Genomic DNA, 21,436 nt, shown 5'->3' with positions numbered 1-21,436 from the left:
GTCCTGAGAGGGGTTTAGCTGCAGGCCAAATTTAGCCCAAGCCTCTGCCCCTCTGGGGCCACCTATTAAGATTCAGCAAGCAATCCACAGATGCTATGCTTATAGTTGCCTCAAAAGGCCACACCGGAAACCAAAGCCAGCTGCCTCCACCAGTGTGTCTCAGCAAGGAGCACCTGACTCGCTGAGGATACACCTGGATGTGGCTTGGGTAGGGGGCCCAAGTTGGGGTAGGTGTGGTTTCAGGGAATCCTCTGGGTGGAGCAACCTCTGTTATCCAGTTTGATGATGTCACAGCTTTGGCGGCGCTGTGTGGGGCACACTGGTAGTGGGGAGGGCTCAACAAGGAACAATGGATACTGCCGGCACTTCTGTATGGAGCGAATCTCACCTTGGCCCTCGCTCCGACAATGTCTCCCTGTAAGTCCCTGGTGCGCCCTGCATGCAGCTGAACAGGCAGTGGTGCTCAGAGCAAGCAGGTCTGTTACCGCGAAAATTCACTCGTGGTTGCAGCCCCTTTAAGACGTGTCTGCAGCTACCACTGCCGCAGTCTCCCTCTCACTCAGCCGCTTCGGACCAGGCAGCCCCGCATCCTCGCCCCGTCCTACCTTCTGCCATTACAGGGTGCTTTCTTGGATTTCTCCCTAGCTGTATGGCTTGTTCATTATGATCCCAGGTGATTTTTCCTTGCTGCTGCTCCTTGTTTCTGTCACAACTTTGATTTGGTCACCAGAGGAATGAACAGAGCCTCTATCATCTACACCATTTTTTTTTCTCCTCCTTAAGCAATTTTTATTTGGGTTTTATGTTATATGAGGAAGAAAGTGTCATAAGTTATAACACTGTGCAGTAAAGAACTTGGCTTAATTTCGTTTAACCGAAGGTTCACCAAATTTATGTGAATACATCTTTTTAAACTAGTGTTCATTGAAATGTCAAGCACACTTAGAAAAGTCCTGTGTAGACCCTTGTTTCTACCTTCTAAATCTGGCCATTCAATTATATCACATGTAGAATATTAAAGGCCACAGGCTGTTTTGATCATATACTACATAGGATTGAAGTCTGCCAGGAATCTACTATTAGACAATTTCATGTTTGCAATTTGCGGTGTGTGAACCAGAAGCAGCGCATCTTATACTCCAAATCTACTAAGGCTAAGATCTGTACTCTAACGAGACTTCCAGGTGATTCATATGCATATTATAATTTGAGAAGAACTACTGGAAAGTATAAACTGCAATATAGATGTTATTAATTTAAATAAGCTGCCTTATTATTAATTTTAAAAAACTAATAGGTTTTTAAATCTATTTCGAAGACCTTCCTATAGTCATCTCATTTGGTTTCCACAGCAATACTGAGGATTAGAGTTTTTAAACCCCTGTTTATAGGAGAGAAAATGAGATTCAGAGAAGTAAAGTGACACTTATTATATTGAGTTTTGCTAGTCCTATAATTGGAGAAAATGTTGCCAATTCATCGTTCAGATAGTGATAGTTTTTGATGATGCAGAAATTTGATGTCTAGCCAAAGTGGGAGGTAAGCCACCCCCTTTTTTTTCTGAACATCCTTTTCCAGTCTCTGCTAGGATTGTGCTCCTCTCTCAATGCCCAGGGCTACCCTGTCCCTCAAGAGGAGAGAGATGACAGGGCCCAGAGAGGTCTTGGCCCCTGCGGGGAGCCTGAGCCCAAGGGTTAAGTAAACACAATAGCCAGGATAATGGATTCCTGGTGTGGGAAGCCAGACAGGTCCTTACATCAGCCCTGTAAGGACTTTTTAATTCCACTCCAGTTAGAATGGCCCATGCTAATCAGAGGACCGAGCCCAGGATGAGAATAGGCTGTGACTGAAAATAATTGGGGATTAGTAAGAAAAGAACAGAAGCGTTTATTTCTAAGAAACTAAAGTACTACTTAAATCTAAGAGTTTATTTTTTAAAGCATTTCAAGATGTTGAATTATTTACTCGTTTTACTATTTAATGGCTACTTTGTTTAGCTGTTTGATAAAGGGTTCTGACTTTGTTTTTTAGAAAAGATGAGGAAACATATTGCTTTCTAGCTCAGCAACAGTATCTACCAAACAAGCCCCATGTTCAGACTGTATGAGCTCAGAACGGGAGCAGCATACCCTAACTGTAAACAACCTAAGGTGAAAAGGACAGTCCTGACGGTTAAGCTTGCAAGGTGAAAATAGCCATAATATATACTAAATTCTTTCTGATTCAGGTGATTCAGTCATGCATTTTTAATGTTAAGCAAAATTCTCATATGCCCTGGTAGAAGCATTTTGGAAAGCAATTTAGCTATTTATCAAGGATTGTAGCAATTGTCTCTTGGGTGATGATGACCACTTTCCATTTTTCTTTGAATTAGTGATTGTACTTCTGGAAATGTATCCTAAGGATGTCTAAAGCATAAAAACTCTAGCCAAAAGAGCTCACCACAGCACTATTTTAAATATTTAAGCATTGAAAACCCAGAACATCCGAGAATAAAGGAATGGTTAAATGGCCTACGATATAATCTCCTAATAAAATATTAAATAGCCATATTTTAAACGATGCTTATATTTATATTTGATATTGAACTGGATTGTCCTATCGCGTTTCCATCTAACACATGAAAATGGTTAAGAAAAATTAAAAATACAAGTTGTAAGGCAAACATTATTTGTAAAATACTAGCTATGAAATTTGGTCTCAGATATATTAGGAAGGGCCTGACTAGACTATCATCACCTCTATCAATCCAGGCCCAAAGCCCAGCCATACTTCAAGTCCTGCCTTCTTCATGAAGCCAGCCTGACTCTTCAGCCTGCCCTCCATCCTCTCAGACCTTGCAGCACACAGGGGCCCTTGGCACAGGCAAAACACCTGTACAGCGGTGTTTTCATTCAGTATGTGTCTCTCCCACTGGGATCCTTGACATCAGCGACTGAGTTTGTAGAGCGCTTTTATTCTGCACAGCACACAGCTCAACTCCTCTACACAGTCTATCACCAAATCTTATCAATTTTACTTCCTAGCTTTCTTCAACTTTATCCTTTCCTCTCTATCCCTTCCACTGAGGCCTGTGTTCAGGGCCTTCTCTCTCACATGGATTCCTGCAACATTGTAGCTATCAACGTTGTATCAGTTAGGGTACTTTTGGTTGCAAGTAACAGAAAACTCAATGCCAGTAGCCTGAACAATAAGGAAAATTTTTTTTGGTGTGGAGGGGAGAAAAACCCTTCCCAGAAAACCCTCCAGAAGACTCTCCTTCCGGGTCCACTGGCCAACATTGGGTCACACATCCATGCCTTAGCTGCAGGGGAGGCTGGGAAAACCATAGTATGACATTTTCAATCTCTATAATGGGATGCAGGCTTTGCCAGCAGTAAGGAAAGAATGGTGAACAGCTGTTTCTATTAGGGTGAAGAACCAATAGCGTCTGCCTCAAGCTCCCTGCTCGAATCTCCTCACTTTAATTCATTCCCAACACTGCCATTTATTTATTTATTTATTCAATATTATTTATTCATTCATTCAATTATTAATTCATTCATTGGATTAGTCAGGTTTGGCTAGTTTATGTTCCAGTAACAAACAACCTTCAACTACCAACAGGGTTAATTTTCACTGGCCATGGGGGCCAGGGTGGAGATGGGGGCAGAAAGAGCATAAAGATCTATACTAGCTCTCACCTGCTTCTGCCTGAAATTGACATGTATCAATTCTGCTCACATTTTATTGGCTAAAGTGAGTCACATAGACACACCTAACTTCAAAAGGGCATAAAAGTGAGACCATCCTTTGTGCAAGGTGAGCAGCACTAACAGTCACCATGTCCAACAAAAATTTACTGAGCATTGACTATATATTAGGTGAGGTGCTAGAGATATATCGGTAAGAAAAACAATGTTCTGAAAGCACTTACAGTCTAGAAGAAACAATCTACCCTTTCCTTTATGCCCTCATGCTGCCATATAAAGACTTCAATTGTACCACCTCTTACATTTTTATTTTGTTAAAAAAAAACTTGGCTGTCTGCCTGAACAGGCTATAAAACCTTAAATATGTCTTACCTAATACCTAGAATAGTGCCTAGCACTAGTAAAAAATTAATAAATGTTTGTTGAATGATGTATGAGATAGGACGGGCTCTACTACAAGGAATAGGAAACCTGGCTGACAGTGGCTTAAACAGTTTGTACTTTCACATAGTGAGAAGTCTAACAGGCAGGAGCTGCTGTGGTTGGTTTCTCTGTTCAACAATGTCATCCAGGACCCAGGCTCTATCCAGACTTATGCTATGATATGCTTGGCTTGTTGGGTTTTTTTCTTTGTGGTTGTGCCTCATGGTCACAAGACTGCTGCCACTGCTCCGAATAACGTATTCGTATTTAAGGTGGGAAGAAACAGAAAGGCAGTGGCAAGGAGCTCTCCTCTGGTGACTGTCCTTTGGAGCAGAAAACAATATCTTTCCTAGAAGCCACGCAGTAGCTTATGTCTTACTACCAAAACATGGATCACATGGCCACCCAAAGCTTGGAGCAAGGCTGGGAAAGGGGTTTTCTGGATCTCTCGTCTCTGTGGTTAGAGGCAGCAAAGAAAGGCCTGGGAATGGTTTGGGTAGCCAGGTGGAAGAATTCACAGCAAATGAAGAATCTGTGCTCAATAAATATTTATTGGTGGAAGTTCAGATTTTTTATGATCAGATTCTTTACTGAATTTCAATAATGTATAAAGAACCCTCATCACCTGTGACTAACCAATATTGAATGCGTCTTCTATTTGTGCTGGGCACTATACCAAGCAAGTTATATGAATTTTCTCATTTGCTTTTCGCAATACCTATGACAGAGGTATTATCAGTCTCCGTTTTATATATGAAGAAATTGAATCTCAGAGTAATTAAACAGCTTGTTCCACTTGTTCGCTTACTAGCTTGTAAATGACGAAACAAGGCTTTGAACTCCAGTGTCTGACCCCAGAGCCCATGTTCCTATCATAGAACTTTAGGTCTAGAGGAAAACAGAGAGCTCATCAGATCCAAGCCCTTTATTTTCATGGTGCTGAAGCCCAGAGATGGGAGGTAACCAGCTTAAGGTCACAGAGCAAGCCCAGATCAGAGCCAGGCCCCGGACCCAGGAGTTCTGACTGCCAGGCCGTGGTTCCTTCTATCACACCGGGCTGTCTCTATTACCTCACATTAGCTCACCGACCTCTAAAAAGACAAAAGGCCAAACCGGGATCCTGTGGACAATTCAGTTAAGAAAATGTATTTGACTTAAGGTTTGGCAAATTAGAACAAGTTTTCTCCTTTTCTGGAATCAAAACTTGATGATTAGTTGGTTTAAACTCTTTCACCCATCTCAGTGGAAACTCCAGTGTACATTTTTTCAGTTCTTCAGGAATAAGAGGGAAAGAATAGAATGGTCAGAGGGCCTCAGCTGAGACTTACCGAGATTACTTCAGACCCAGAAATGCCTTATTTGTGGTGTTTAAGCACGTCCTGTATAAACAGCCTTGGGAAGCCTCTTGATAGAGTAGAATGTGTATGGTTCGAATCCCGCTCTGCCATCCACTAGCTGTGGGATCCTGTGACCTGGACCCATTGTGAGAATGAAGTGGAGCTAACATACAGAAAACATCTGGCACAAAAAGTGTCGCTGTAAGCGTCAGTTCCCTTTCCCCTGTCCTCTGCTGCTTCCCCTTTGTACTTAGGGCTGAAATGCAGCCAGTGCCCGCCCAGTTTAACAAGCAGAGCCTAACTTGCCCACACCACGTATCCTGTTTCAGATTTGAATTCCTTTGTTAACAGAACTTGAAACTTTCAAAGGAAAAGTTTGCTTAAACTGAAAAATCATTTCGGTGTGGCATTTAAGACCTTAGAGAATAAAGGTTATAAGCATAGACTCTTGAATCACACAGAGATTAGAATTTAGGCTCTGTCACTTCCTAACTATGTGTGTAGTTGTGTAACTTCCTTGTGTCTCAGTTTCCCTCGGAATGCAATGGGGTTAATAATAGCCACTTCAGGGGGTTGTTGTGAAGATTAGGTGCGGGAGTATGTGCAGAGAGCTGAGAACTGTGTGTCATATGCTAAGCACGTCATACAGGTTCACTGGAGCCTTGTCAGATCCTGCAGTATCCTCTATGGCGTTTTTTTTTTTTTTTATCTGAGTTTTAGTGTGGGTTAGACAAATCATTTTCTTGTCTTCTTTTAAGGGTAAGGACAATTGGGCAAAAGACTTCATGTGACAGCACAGTGAGGTGGCATAGCAGGGAGTAGCAGAGAACCTAGGACCACAGGGCAGGAAACCTGGGTCCATGTCCAGGCTCTGCCTCCAGCACCCACATGTTCTTCTTTATCTAGGCTTCAATTCCCTGCTTGTAAAATTTAGGGGTTAAAAAAGGTGACTGGTCAGGTCATCCTGGCCTTAGACATCCTTGCTAATCATGGCCAGCCAAACATCTTTTTGGAAGCCTTAAATAACCAAGACTGACAATAGTTGAGTAAAGATTCAGAATCTCGTAATTTGGGTTTGAAAATGAAGAACTCTTTTAAGATCTCCTCCCAGACCAAAAGCCAGTTAGGAAAGAATAGCAAGCTTCTCCTTGGGCAAACCTGAGGACTCCCGGGCCTATCTACCCCATCCCAGCCTTCTCACCCTCCTCCAGCACCCCTGGACACAATGCGATTTCCATCCTCTATTTTTTTCCCCTAGATGTTACCATAAATGAGCTCTCTACACTCTGAAATTCATTCAACAAACATGCACATTCATTAAATGTGCACCCACTATGCACTAGGCACTTTTCTGGGATCGGGGGGTTGGTGGACAGAACACACAGCCACTGCCTCCTGGGGCTGACATTCTAGCGGGGGCAGACTGGAGCAAAATAAACAAGTAGGAGATATGGCAGAGCAGGCTGAGTGGCCGAGAGTTGGGTTTAACTAGGCTGGGATTTTGCTGAGTGAGTACAATCTAGCAAGCTTGAGATATGGGAGAGTAATGACAGTAGGGAGCACTGGAGTTTGTGAAGACCTATTTAATAGTGCAGTTTAATGTTACATTTGGGGAAAACCTCTTTTGTTTTTATGATAAGAACCGCAGAAAGGGAGAGAGCTGTTTATGTCAGGTGAAGCAGGCCTGAGATTTAAGGCTGAGAAATACCTGGGAATATCTTGTTTCATCAGGGATCAAAGCTGCCAGCCGATGGTATATAGCTCTACTTGTGTAATCACAAGCACAAGATGTATACCCAGATAGCCAGAGCCTACGGGACAAAGTGCTGGGACAAGAGGTGGGTGTCAGAATACAGAAGGCAGAAGTGCTTTTACAGTTAAGTCTATGAGAAGATTTGGGGAAAATATAATGAATGGTGCCAAGTGCTGTTAGCAGCTGTCCAACAGATGTTCCTACTCATACAAAATGACCAGAGGTCAAAGCTGTTCGCTGTAGAATGGTTTATGACTGTGTAAGTTTGGAAACCCCTACACACCCACCAAAGAGAGGAGGAAGTGAATATATAGGTTATAAAGCAGAAAAAAGAAAAGCTCTTTGTGAACTGACATGGAAAGACTGCCTGGGAATACCAAGTGAGGAAAGTAAAAAACAGGAGCAAAACAGTACTACAGGATGCCATCATTTGTCATCCAAAAGAGCAGAGGAGAATATCCATAGAATACATGTATTTCTATATGCACAGAATATTCTAAAACTAGTTATAAGAAACTAGTCTCACTGTTTGTCTCTAGGAAGGGAAACTGGGACACAGGAGTAAGAAGAGGAATATCATTGGATATCTGTTTGAAATTTTTGATTTGAGATTGTGTAAATGCAATGTCTTTGGAGTGGAAGAGAGAGAGAACACTGTGTGGGTTCTAGAATCAAATGGATGGGCATGAATCCCAGTTCCACCAGGTCCCGGCTATATGATCTTGCACAAGTTACTCAGCCTTCCTGAAGCTCAGTTTCTGCATGAAAGGGGTATGATACGATGATACCTGCAACCCGCCTGGACTGTTGGAAGATTGAGACCAATGAGTTTGAAATGCTTAGATGGAAAATGGCTGCTGCAGCTGTTTAACCAGCCAGGGTTCCCACTCTCCGGATCAGCTTCCAAGCTTCCAGAGGGCACATGCAGTTGCATATTCCTTGTACATGCAATGTACAGCCCGTGGGAGTCTCTGCCTTCAGGATACCAGGTCAAAGGAGAGATGGGAGAGAGAAAGGGAGGGGGGCGGTGAAGCCTGCCCTGGGTCAAATGCAATAAAATGCTCCCCCCAAGGTTCCTTCCAGAGAAAAAAACTCTGCATAACAGCTGCTGGTCTCCCTGGTAACCAGGTCTAGCTCCACTGAACCCCACATCCCTTCACCCTGAGCTGCATCTTCTTACTCTGTTGAAAAGGTGTGCACCTGAATTACGGGTACAAATCAGATCCCTGAGCCTACCCTAGAATCTCACTTTGCCCACTTAGGCCGCCAAGATGGAGCTCCAGCCACATCTCTGATGCTCAGTTCCATGCTCTTTACACTTCACGTCCCTCCCCAAACTACTCCCCAGTCCTCAAGCACATCCAAAGCTTTCTATCTTCCCCCTCCACACTTCTGATTCTGAGGATCTCTCCCTCAAGAGAAAGATTTCCCCTCTTGCCTGAATGATGCCCATATTGACAGATGCATGTCAAATATCTACTCCCCCAGGAAGCGCCTCCAATTTGGGCTCCCTTTCTCTTCCTCTGGGGGCTCTCAGACCATCTATCATGTCACTATCATGGCTTCTTTGAATCAGAAGTATCCTTGATAACAGAGAAAGCTATTATTTCCAAGTGCACAATTATGAGATGCTTTGTAAACATTAGTCCCCTTCACCCCAAGCCCCAGAGAAGTGTAAATGTCCTTGTTTCATAAAGAAGTGAGCCTCAGGGACATTTGCCCAGGGAGGTACAGCTAATAGGTACTGGGCTGGGATTTGTCCTAGTCTGTCTGGTTGCTTTTGTATCTGTCACCCTGCTCCCTTTCAGACTATATCCTCTCTGAGAATGGCCATCAGTTACTTTTCCTCTCCTTCAGGATCAGGCAAAGTCCAGCCCCTCAGGGAACACTAACTGTTGAGATGGGGATGGCCATAAGAAGGAGATGCCAGGGTGCAATCCCGAAGAGACTGTGTGGAGGTAGGGGTGGCAGTATTGGGGATCAGGGTTTTTCTGGGTTGGTTTAGAGGGAAGAGGGGCAGGGAAGTTGAACGTCATCATGTGGGAGAAAAGATGGTATAGTGAAACAAATCAGGGCAGATCCAGTTCCCATTTGGGGGAACTTGGGGAATTAAGGAAATTTGCTGGAAATAGACAGGTACAGGCCTGGAGGGGAGCAAAAACTGTCTTCCATTTTCATCTAAACATCTCAGGAGGTTCCTGTGTAAGAAACTAGCATAAAGACTCCCCATGTACAGATGTGCTTTACCATCTATATACAAAGCTATTCACTGTAGAATTGACTGTAAGAGACTGGAGCCAACTCAGTGTCTATCAATAAGGAACTGGTTAAATCGGTCCGATTTCCATATGATGGAACACTCTCCAGACCAAGAAAGGAGACACATGTAAAAGAATGAAACTGGACCTATGGGCAAGGGAGCAAAATAGACCTTTCTCTAAAGAAGATATATGAAATGCCAACAAATGCATGAAAAGATGCTCAACATCACTAGCCATTAGGGAAATGCAAATTAAGCCAAAATGAGATAACACCTCACACTTGTTAGAATGGGCATCATCAAAAAGACAAGAGGTAATGAATGTTGGCAAGGATGTGGAGAAAAGGAAACTCTTGTGCGCTTAGTGGGATTGTAAATTGGTGCAGCCACTATGGAAAACAGTATTGAGGATCCTCAAAAATTATAAATAGAACTACCATATGATCCAGCAATCCCATTTCTAGGAATATATCCAAAAGAAATGGAAACACTCAAAAAGTTATCTGCACTCGCATGTTCATAGCAGTATTATTTACAATAGCCAATGCGTGAAAACAACCTAAGGGTGCATCAATGGATGAATGGATTAAAAAGTTGTGGTGTGTGTATATGTATACATGTACATATACACACACAACGGCATATTATTCAGACATTAAAAAACAACGTGGAAATCCTACCATCTGCGATAACATGGATGGAACTTGAAGGCACTATGCTAAGTGAAATGAGTCAGACAGAGAAAGACAAATATTGTATGATCTCACTATATGTGAAATCATAAAAACAGAAACAAAAACTCATGGAAAAAGACATCAGACTTGTTTTTACTGGAGGTGCAGGTGGGGGAGGGAGAATTGGAGGAAGGAGGTCGAAAGGTACAAACTTTCAGGTATAAGATAAAAAAGAACCATGGATGTGATGTACAACACAATGACCACAGCTAACGGTGCTGTAGGATATATAGGAAAGTTGTTATCAGAGTAAATCCTAAGAGTTCTCATTGCAAGGAGAAAATGTTTTCCTTTTCTCCTTCTTTTCTTTTTATTGTATCTATGAGAAGATGAATGTTAACTGAACCTATCGTGATAATCATTTCACAATATATGTTAATCAAACCGTCATGCTGTACACCTTAAACTTACACAGTAATGTATGTCAATTACTTCTCAATAAAGCTGGTGGCGGGGCGGGGGGAAGGAGAAGGAATTCCTCATCGCTGTGATACAGAGCAATCACCAAGATATATTTTAAGTAAAAAATAGCAATGTGCATAATTAGGGAAATGACAATATACGTTACTATGAATTATGATTTCAGTTTGGAAAATTTAAATACCTGATAATTCCAAGTGTTGGTGAAGAAGTAGAGCCAAGGCAACTCTCAAATATACTGACGGGTGTGTGAATTGACACAACCATTTTGGAAAACAGTTTGGCATCTCTACTGCAGCTGGCAACGTGCATTCCCTAGGACTCTGCAAGCCCTAGGGAAATCCTTATCCGCCTCTCCCCCAAAAGAACATAGACACCAGGGGAAACAATTAAGAGCATTTATATGAGTGCTGTTTCTAGGAAAAATTAGAAGAAACCCAAATATCCTGAAACATCACAATGAAAAATTAATGGCATTATCTTCATACAATGGAATTCCATGCCAGAGTGAAGATGAACTAACCAGCCATGCATACCAGTGTGACTTGCTCTCAGGACCATAATTGTAGGGACGATCAAAGCAAGTTGCAGAAGACTGCATGCAATACAGTTTCTTCTCTTCAAAATCTAAAAGAGTGAAACACTACACAATATTTATTATACAGTGATATAAACATGTGGAAGGACTATAAAGAAAAGAAGGTCATGATAAGCATAACATTCGGGATAGTATTTAGGGGAAGAGGTGTGGTGGGGAAGGGCCACACAGGATTTTAAAAGCTCTGCTTTTTTGTCTAGGACAGGTGGTGGGCACTGTGGCTTACTGTATCATTGGGTGTTTAAATATATATAGAAGCTAATATATATATATATATATTACAGCTTCTATTTTTGTGCCTACTCAGTATTTAATAAAAATAATTTTTTAAAATGAGGCCTAGAGCCATATGAACAGTATGCTACCAGTTACACAACAAAGGGGACACACACACACATATGCTAGTATTAAAGTATCTCGGGAAAGTTTCATACACAACTGGTAAAACCGGTTGCCTCTGGGACGGGAACTGGGAGGCTAGGGACAAGGAAGAAGACATCCCTGAATTTCAAAAATTTGAATCGCATAAACCAATTGAAATAAAAAAATAATAAAATATGAAGAAAGACTGAGAGAGGGAGACAGAAGAGGAGAAAGGGAAGAGAGGGAATGAGGGAGGGAGGAGGGGAGGGATGGGGACAGGAGGACGACTGGCTGAGCCCTAGCCGCCAAAACCTAGATGTGCCCAGAAAGTACATTAGAGCCAGAAGCCCTGTGGGCCAGCCCAGGAAAGCCTGTGTCCTCTCGAACCTAAGGACAGGGCTGGCTTCAAACAGCTGCCTACATGAACTCTGGCTCTGCAACCTTTTGTTTTCAGAGCTTTGTTTCCAGAAAAAGCTCCCTCGGGTCTCTTTCCCTGACCCTGCCTTCTTATCTCAGACCTTCACCCCACTGGTGATCTGAGCAATTCCTCTGAAGCCGCTTCAGTCTTCTGAGCCTTCATCCTCTATGACTCCGTCTGTGTCACCAAGGTCAACCAACAGCAAATAGGTCCATTTCATCCCCTTTTTAATCCTCCCCACGAGGACCCAGTGTCATTTGCTATACTGCCTCATCAAAACCTGTCCTCATATTCTTTATTTACACTGGAATACTGATAACTCAAAGGAAACAGGGTCACAGGTATGCCCTCAAGAATCATGGCCTTGAGAGGTAAAGGCATGAAATGTTAATGGAATTTCAGGCATTAGCCTGTGGGCAAGGAAGGATTTGGACCCAAAGTGTAGGGCGTGCCTTCTGTCCTGCTTGTACTTAGGTTGCCTGAGGACTGAAGTGTTGGCAGCTTGAGTCCATGTGAGAGTGGGCCACTGAGGCTGAGTTCAGAGCCCCTGAGTCCAATGGCCAGAGATGAGGAGGAAGTCTAGACAATGGTTACCACTGGAGCGGGGGCGGGGGTGGGGGGGGCGATATTGACTAGGAAGGAGCATGAGGATCTCCCTCGGGCACTGGAAATGGTCTGCATTTTAATCTGGGAGGTGGTTTCATGGATAGATATGTATGTGAAAATTCATGGAGATGAAACTTAAGTTTTGTATACCTTAATTACTATATATAAAGTTGTATCTAAAACAATAATATTCAAGCCTAAAGCTCCACTGCTCCTTATCCTGGACCTGACAACTTGGCTACTGATCCTGCCCTCAGAAGATTTTTGTGTACACCTGGAATGACCTGTCATGGAAGATGCTGGTGGTTGTATCTGAGGGCAAAGAGTGGGAGCTTCTCAAGCTAGAGAAGAAATTATATGGCCGTGTGGGGGTCTCCTTGCTCACAGATGTTTGAACAAGGGGCAGAATTTGGTCTCAGACTTATTTCCACTGAAATGTACCCCCAGTACCAAAGATGGAGATATATAGCTCTCATTCAGTTTCAACTGCTGGAGACTACCAATATTTTAGCAAAACAAAAGCGCATAAAAAACAAAACAGTAACAGGCAAAGGTTGGCTTAGGCCACTTCAGGATACACAGCAAGTGAGGTACGGCCAGACTTGGGCGGAGGCAGTGTCAGGTCTTGTGTTCCAGTCCTGCCAAGAATTTCTGCAAGAACCATCAACATATTGAAGGTCCTTTGTTAATGTTATACCAAATTGAGAATGTTCATAATTTAGTGACTTCAATGTTGAGAATTCATAGGTCCTGTGGAAGTAATCAAGAGACCCTTGTGTCCTTTAGCCATACCACTGGGACAAGCACAAGAGCCATGCAAGACCAGAAAGAATGGGAGTGGAGGGGATGGGGAAAAGCTACCCTAGGCCCAGCAACCTAGTAGCATGTCCCTGGGGACTCTCCCTCTGATTCTGCTCAAGATGTGCCTTTCCAAAAATGATGGAGACACAGCCACTGAGAGAGGGAAGAAAAGTATGAAAAAGGCTAGCACGCCTTGAAATGTGTGGAGCCCATGAGAAAAACCTTGGCCATATTCTTGTTCCAGGATTCTGCCACCATTTCTTGGCTGGCTGACTTTGAACAGATCTTTAAATCTTGGTTGGTTTCTTCATCTGCAAAATAAAGACCTAAGAGGCTCAAGGATCCCTAATGGGAACAGAGACAAGGTCAAAGGAGGAGTGAGCATCCTAGAGTCGAATTCCACAAGCTGGATAAACAGGTGCCGGAGATGTCCAAAGGGCCACTTCTGCCACTAAAGGAACACAGCCACAGGGAAGCTGAAGCATGGGAGATAGGCTGGACCCTCCACAGCTCCCAGAAGGCGGTGCTGTTTGGGAGGGAAACAATGTCAGAGCTCATCTTCACACTCTTTCCAGGAGTCTGAGACCGACAGGCAGGCAGACAGACACCTCTTCAGCTGGGAGCCTACGACAGCAAGATGACCCCCTTCTTAATGGCCCCTGGCCTTTTGAGGAGGGGGTGGGCTGTAGGAATTAGGAATTATTCCCACTGATAACACCAAACACAGCTCAGCAACTGCTGCCCATTAGAACATTTATTTCTCAGAGAGAAAATAAGTTTCAGACAGTCATATTATAGTAGGTAAAATTAACTTCTGTATTCTTTACAAGCATAGATTTTTCTCTGTTTATTACCTCTCTTATACCATCTGTTATAAACAATTCTAGAAAGCAAATAAAGTCACTTTCTACAATAAATAGAGCATCGTGTGCTTCACAGCAGACGCGACTGAGACACGTAGGCCCCATGCCACAGCAGGATCTGAGCCGTTTCCCATTCTAAAAGAGCAGTTTTAAAAATGAGACTCAGAAACTGAAAGATTCAAAGAGATTGAGGGGGGAAAAAAAGAGAGAAACTAAGAAAGAGAAAGTGTTAGGGGGAAGGAAGAGAAAGACACAGAAAGAGAAATAGAGAAAGCCCCGAGATTTTACAACACAGGTTGAGACAAAGGTCACAGAGTCCACAGCTGACCGACTACCTGGGGAGAGGGGGATGCGTTGGCTCCTTTAAATAAACCACACTGTGCGCATTTAAAATACTCAGCCACACAATGGAGGAGGACTCCAGTAATGGAAACTATAGGCCTGAATAATTTAGAACAATATTTTACAATTATATACACCATGTCCTTCCCTAGCCATATGCTGTTGTTGTATTTTTAGTATTGTACAAAATCCAAAACCCCATCTTTTATATTATAGAGAGTTTTGTTGGTTCCCTTTAAAACTCTGGCTCTTGTCCCAAATGTATAAGAAGTTGTGGTGGTTGGTTATTTATTTTAAAAATTTGTGTGTGTAAAAATGGCAGTGATCTCCCCAGTGACTTGTTTTGTCCAAAACTCCCCTATGAAAATTTTAAAACAATTAGAAAGAACGTCAGGTTAAAAATCAACATGGCAATCAGTGGCCTGCAACCTGGCCCTGCGACTTTGGTGCTTAAGAAGTAAAAAGAAACACCCAGAGAACAGACATCGAAGCCTCTTAAAGTTGTGGTGGTTTGTCAGTCAGCATTCCCTGTTTCACAGTTTTTTCCTTCTGTTTTTAGAAGGTGATGGTGGGGAGGGGATTGAAAGAAAAGGAAGAGGACAGAGGGTCTGAAATAAAAGTGTTGAGTTCCCTGGAGTTCAGAAGTGGGAGCAGCAGAGGCTGGGCAGGCAGAGCACAGGATAGGAAGATGCTGGACTGCAGGAACCATGCCACTCATGATGGTGGAGAGGGAGGCTACAGGCTGCAGTTGCAGGAAAGGAAAAACCCATGAGAAGAGGAGAGGAAGGATAAAGGGGCAGACCCAGCTCCACCCAACAACCCTTGACATCCAATTGGACAGATGGACACATACATTCAGCCTGCTCTGCTGACAGGAACCCACCTAGCCTCAGCCCACCCCTTGGCAAGATAGGGAGAGGGCAGGAGGGGCCCCACCTCAATCCAAGGGGCAAGCTCTCACAGCCTGGCTTTAGATGTGAAGGTCAGTGGGTGAGGGAAGGGCAGGAGGACAGGAGGTGTGTGCTGGTGGAGGGGTCACCCGAGTGGTAGGCTGGCCTCTGTTCTGGGCCCTGACGAGCCATGCGAAGGCACCTACCTAGCATAGCAGCTGGCCTCAAAGGGAATGAGACATAAGAACAAAAAAACCAATTTGGTGATGGTTTCTGTCAGTTTGGCACAAGAGAAAGTAAGGAAAGGAACATGGGAAAAAGACTGGGAAGAGGTGCAGGAAATGGGACAGGGAAGAGGTGTGAGAAAGGGTGATGGAGGCGGAGAGAGGGTGAGCTCACTGAGATTCCCCGCAGGACCCTAGTGTATCCACGAGCACCCTGGGGTCAATGTCAGAGCCTCACTCGCCCTGAGGTGTAGTTAGTTGGGAGTGGGGTAGAAAGGGTCAGGCACACCCTTGAGAAAGAGCCCAGGACTCCTTGCCTTCTGGGGCCAGGTCCATCTCCTCAGCTGGGCCTCACAGCTGTTTCTACTTCTAACTGGTTATTCAGTGGACTAGGCCCTGAGGGAGCTCAGGTGGGAGTTTTTGGCACAAAGCAGGCCCACCAGTGGAACCATGAAGTTCATCAAAATTGGGGCCCTGCCCTTGGAAAGGACACAGCCCAGTCCTTGGCCTGCTATAAAAGGGGGAAGCTGCAGGCCATGTGTGGCTGGGGTAGGGAGATGCTTCTCTGTGTCCCTTGGGATGGAGGCAGGGCAGACAGACACAGGCCAGGCCCCACCCTTACAAGTAGCTGGAGGTGACAAAGGAGTGGGGCCCCCGGACACGGCTCAGGTGGATCATTGCGCGGTCGTAGGCCACCTGCACTGACTTGCGGATGCTGGTCTTGCGACCTTCCAGCATCTTGAGCTTGTCCACGGTGTCTTCTACACCCAGGGGCAGGACTTTGTCCCTCGGAAGCCACTGCCTAAAATACAAACACAGTAAGGGGCCTAGGCCGTGGTGGGTCAGTCCCATGAGGATGGTCCTCAGGGCCCACTTGCACAGAATCAGCAAAGCCAAGGGGAAGGGACAGGCGGAGGGAGGCAAGCTGGGACACCCTAGAGAGAAGGCCACCAATGGACCTATTTTGTAGTCAGGCCCTTCCCTGGGGCCCCAAGGTGGTCACTCTGCTTAGGGTGTTGTCAGGGCCCAGGAGCCAAGAGAGAGCCATGTGTTGTTGCCCTCTGGGATTGGCTGAGCCATCGCAGGGCTCTGAGCCTTGCCCTGCCTTGGAGAACCAGGGAGCTATGGCTAGGAAGTGGGGCTGATGCCAGGCATCAATAAACTGATCCCTGGTGGGGACTGCAGGTGAATCTAACATGTGGCTAAGAGACGAGCCTTTGGAGCCAAATCTTGGTTTGTACCCCAGTTCTGAGGCTCAGCTTCCTCATCTGCAAAATGGATTGGGAAGGAATCAATGAATAATTAAATGAGATCATATATGTAAAGTAATTTACAGAAGAATACAGAGTAAACAATAACTGGTAGCTATTACTACCCATTATTATCATTTTTACTAGCTAGTCCTACCTCCTTGTTCTATAGAAGCAGAGGTGAAAGAACTCCCCTGCTGGTGCTGAGAGAAACCTTAAGGTCCTCATAAACAACAAACAAGCAAGCCCCTTGTAGTGGACCCTGCACTGCCCAGAACCCTGGCCCCAGGACCAAGACATGCATTCCTGTAGCCACTGGATATACCGGCAGCTGTCAGGCTCTCAGCTGAGTTCTCTCCAGAATCACCCTCCAAGGGAGCTGCCTGGCCCTAGGTCATCCCCCTCCTTGGGGGTAGCCAGCATTCAATGACTAGTTGATGTGGAGGTGCAAAAGCACAGCCCCAATTTCTGACACTGCTAACAATCCACTCAGCTGCAGAGCTCCCCACAGGTCAGCTGAGGCCTCTGTAGCAAGTGCATTGCAGTTCATTTTTCCTTCTGCACAGTGCTGCATCCCTCAATCTCACACCTCTCCTCTGTAGGCCTCCTGAATCAATTTCCATCTTAGTATTTCCCAGGGAATGTGATCTCAGTTACTATTAACACTATTAATCAGCGTTGTTAGTAACATTAACTTACTATTAATATGGCAAGTGCAGGCTAGCTGCTGACAGGTAATACCCCACCTTCAGCTGGGTGGAGGCAGGGCAAGTCCAAAGTTCCTCTGTGTATCTCTCCAGCATGTCAGCATTTAAACAGCTTCCTGACTGTGCCCCTCAGCCTGCACCCTGGTGCACCATCCCCAGCTGCAGCGCCCACTTACCAGGTGCGCTTGTTGTCAAAAAAGAGGACAAGGAAGAGCTTCTCTCCAGCCTCGGCCTGTTTCTGCTCTCCCAACTTCAGCACATCCAGCGGGGGGACAGGGATGGGGACGCCATTGTGAAGGAGGCCCTCCCGGGGCATCTTGGGATCGATGATCTGGAGGTAAAAAGGAGATGGCACTCAGCTGGGAGTGGACAAGGTGAGCAGGGCACCCTGCCCCAGGACTAACCACTAAATACCCGCACCAAAGCTATGCAGGGGCTTGGCTAGATTCACAACCAAGTGGTGAAGAGGCTGACCTCTTCCATGACCCTCAATACCCCAAAATGGAAATCTGTACTGTTTCCCTAGCTCACTGTCCTAATCCTCTGGCCCAGTTCTTTAGATGAGGGAGCATGCTCCTCGAAATGTCAGGGCCCAGAGCTGAAACAGAAGTCATGGGAAACCAGCATGGGGGAGTTAAAATTGAGTGGGGTGTCTCTGATGTCCAGGTCAGACAGGCAAACTCTTTTCTCTCAATGTCCCTTAGAGGAGAGGAGTGGAGACCATTGTTTTCCTGTCGATTTCCCCTTAGAACTTTTGCAATCCACTTTAAATGCTCCAGGTCCTTCCCAGATACCATGAAGAAGGTTCTGCACCAGCAGGAGGGCCCATCCTTCTTCCAGTTCTAATCTAACAGAGCCTCTGGTTACCCACTGCCTTCATGTCTTACTATAATCCTTCCTGGTGCTTGGATCAGATACATTTATCACACTTTCACGGTAAGATCAGAGAGAAGGTAGAAGACTGAGCTAGCAGGGTTGCTGGAGAGGGGAGAATGATGTGGCTGGAAATAAGGGCCACTAGAAGAATGAATCCTTGAGGTTGTATGTTCCACAAGGGCAAGGGCTCAGCAAAATGCCTGATCACACATTAACACATCAACAAAACAACAATTCTCCACCTCTATGGAGCACGTACAAAGTTACCAAAGCTCCTAATTATTCACACATCACCATCTTATTTCATCCTCTTGCTGATGCTGAGAAGTCTTCTGATACGTATTAGCTGACAAACAAAAACACCAAGCACAGAAAGAGGATGTAGCTGGCTGAAGCCATGGCTGGGACTAAAACCAGGCACTTGAACATGGTTTGGGCCTCTGCTGCCCACTGTCTCCTACACAGCTTCTCTTCCAGAGCAGCTGGCTGACAATCTCTATGTGCTAAGGCCAGAGAGACTTGAAAACTTACTGAGGAACCAGCTTTCTCCAGAGATGGAGCAATCTTCATTTCTGTAACCTGTCCCAAGGGGCTTCTCTTAATAAACTACTCTATTATTTACCTTTGGGTGTCTGCCAGCCTCCCAACATCCTTCTCAAGACAAACAGCTGAAAGCAGATGCTCTGGTTAAGAGTTTACTCTAAGGAAGAACCACGCCTGCCCTGCTGTGAGATGTGGTTAAAACTCTATCTCCTGGCCTGTCTGTCTCTCCTAGGACTGACGCCAAAGGTACTAGTGAAACCACCATATAAGCCCTCCTGAGCTTCCTCGATTACCGAACAAGACATCTTTCCTCTTGACTAAGTCACACTGGTTCATGCCTTGGAAAATGGGGAAGACAGTGAAAAATTTCCCCCAAGGTGGGTAAGTCTGCCACTTAAAGAGAGCTCTTCCTCCTTCTTAAAGAAGATATAGGCAAATGTGTCCCAAATAATAAATAATGGTACATTCACGCAAATGTTATACAGATGTAAAACAACATAAAAATAAACCACATGATAAACTTTCAACATATAATAAATGTGTACATACACTGTTACAGCTATAACATTATAAAGAGTAAAGAGAAGGAATGATACAAAATGCTTACAGTCGACATATTAGAATGGTAGACATTTGTGCTGCTTTTCTCTATTTTTCCAAAACTATTATAATGTAGATATGTTACTTTTATAGAAAAAACAAAAGCGATTTTCTTAAAAAAACAAGAAACTCCCCCCACAAATTTAAAAACCATATATTCACTACGGATGCAAGCATAGTTGACTCTTACACATGGTGATTAGGAGGACCGACTCTATGCGCAGTTGAAAATCTGTATATAACTAATTTTTGACCCCCCCAAAACTTAACTACAGTCATCCCTTAGTATCCCCAAGTGATTAGTTCCAAGACCCCTGTGGTTTACCAAAATCTGTGGATGCTCAAGGTGCTTATAAAAAATGACGCAGAAGAATGCATACAGTTGGCCCTCTGTATCCGCAGATGTGAAACCCGAGGATATGGAGAGCCAAGTATGTATTTATTGAACAAAATCTGCAAACAAGTGGGCCCGCGCAGTGCAAACCTGTGTTATTCAAGGTTCAACTGTACATATTTAAGTAAGCACAGGAAAACAAATGGGAGAGCATAAACCAAAATAAAAACACAGGTTGTGTTCAGGTGATTAGGTTTTCAGGTGGGAGTTGAATTTCTTTAATCACGAAAGAAAATAATTAAAAAAAAAAAAAGAGGAGACTAGTTTTAGATGAGTTTTGCATTTGTGTAAGATTTAAAAAAACCAAAACCAAAACCTGCCCAGCCTTAATCACTTTTTCAACTACTAAGCTGGGAGTCTCAGGGACAGCAGGGCTCAGGGCTCAGAACCTTGTATGGACAGCCCCAGGCCGAAACATCCTCTGCAGCTGTCAGTGTGGATTCCTGCACTTGCCACTGCTAAGGAAGAAGTGAGGCAGGCAACATTGGCTCCGATATGGCTCCAGCAAGTTGTATAACCTTTTGTAGCTACAGTTTCCTCACCTGTCCAAAAAGGATCAGAGTTCTTGCCCTCTTTACCATAAGAAGCTGTTAGACAGGAAAGAGCCCCAGACATGAATAAGCTGGGAGAAGCCCAGAGCTCTGTGTGCACAAACGAAGTTGGTGGGGTGGTTCTCAAACATGGCTAAAGATCATCTGGGAAGCTTTTTAAAAAATATTCATGGGTTGGTCTGGCCTCAGACAGTCTATTTTGGTAGTTCTGAGCCTCAGTATCTGCACTGTTTAAAAAAATTCCCCCAAATGATTCTGACATGCCCCAAAGATTAGAATTGGTATCTTTCAGAGCCAGATGGACATTACTTTCCCAATACAGAAAGAGTTCTAAGAAATAACATTCAAGGTGGTAAGAATGGAATTTCTAGCTTACTTCTACTATGGAAAAAATGTAAATTTTAACTACTGCTGGTGGGAGTATAAACCAGAACTAACTTTCAAAAGGGCAACTTGACAATATGTATCAGAATTTTGCAAAGACTTTGCCCTAAGAAGGCACTCCTAAGAATTCCCTGTAAAGATATAATCATGGATGCGCACAAAGGCAAAGCTACAGTGATGTTTATTGCTAGCTGTTTATCATATGAAAATTTCTAAACAATTTAAATGACCAGCTAGGGAATAGTTAAAATAAGGTAAATACATGCATATAACTAAAGATAATGCAGTCAATAAAGTGATGTTGATGAAGAATGTTTAATGACATAAGCATGCATGTTTATATGTTGTTAAGTGAAAGGAAGGCTAAATGGAGTATAGTCTCTTATATATGCATATTTATGCATTAA

At 44.1% G+C, this 21,436-nt stretch overlaps 1 protein-coding gene across 1 annotated transcript in view; it reads right to left on the bottom strand.

Moving 5' to 3' along the window:
- Positions 1–14,141: 14,141 nt before the first annotated feature.
- The window catches only part of BRPF3 (bromodomain and PHD finger containing 3), a 34,120-nt gene continuing 26,825 nt past the window's right edge, over positions 14,142–21,436 (bottom strand). The window contains exons 11-12 of the mRNA XM_023527686.1: positions 17,858–18,035; positions 14,142–16,526 (exon numbers count right to left, since the gene is read on the bottom strand). Of these exons, the coding sequence (XP_023383454.1) occupies positions 16,343–16,526; positions 17,858–18,035 (362 nt within the window). The 3' untranslated portion in view covers positions 14,142–16,342. The remainder of the gene's footprint in view (positions 16,527–17,857; positions 18,036–21,436) is intronic.

This window comes from Pteropus vampyrus, unplaced genomic scaffold (assembly GCF_000151845.1).
Source record: "Pteropus vampyrus isolate Shadow unplaced genomic scaffold, Pvam_2.0 Scaffold18, whole genome shotgun sequence".
NCBI lineage: Eukaryota > Metazoa > Chordata > Mammalia > Chiroptera > Pteropodidae > Pteropus > Pteropus vampyrus.
This window is presented reverse-complemented; position numbering and strand designations above follow the sequence as displayed.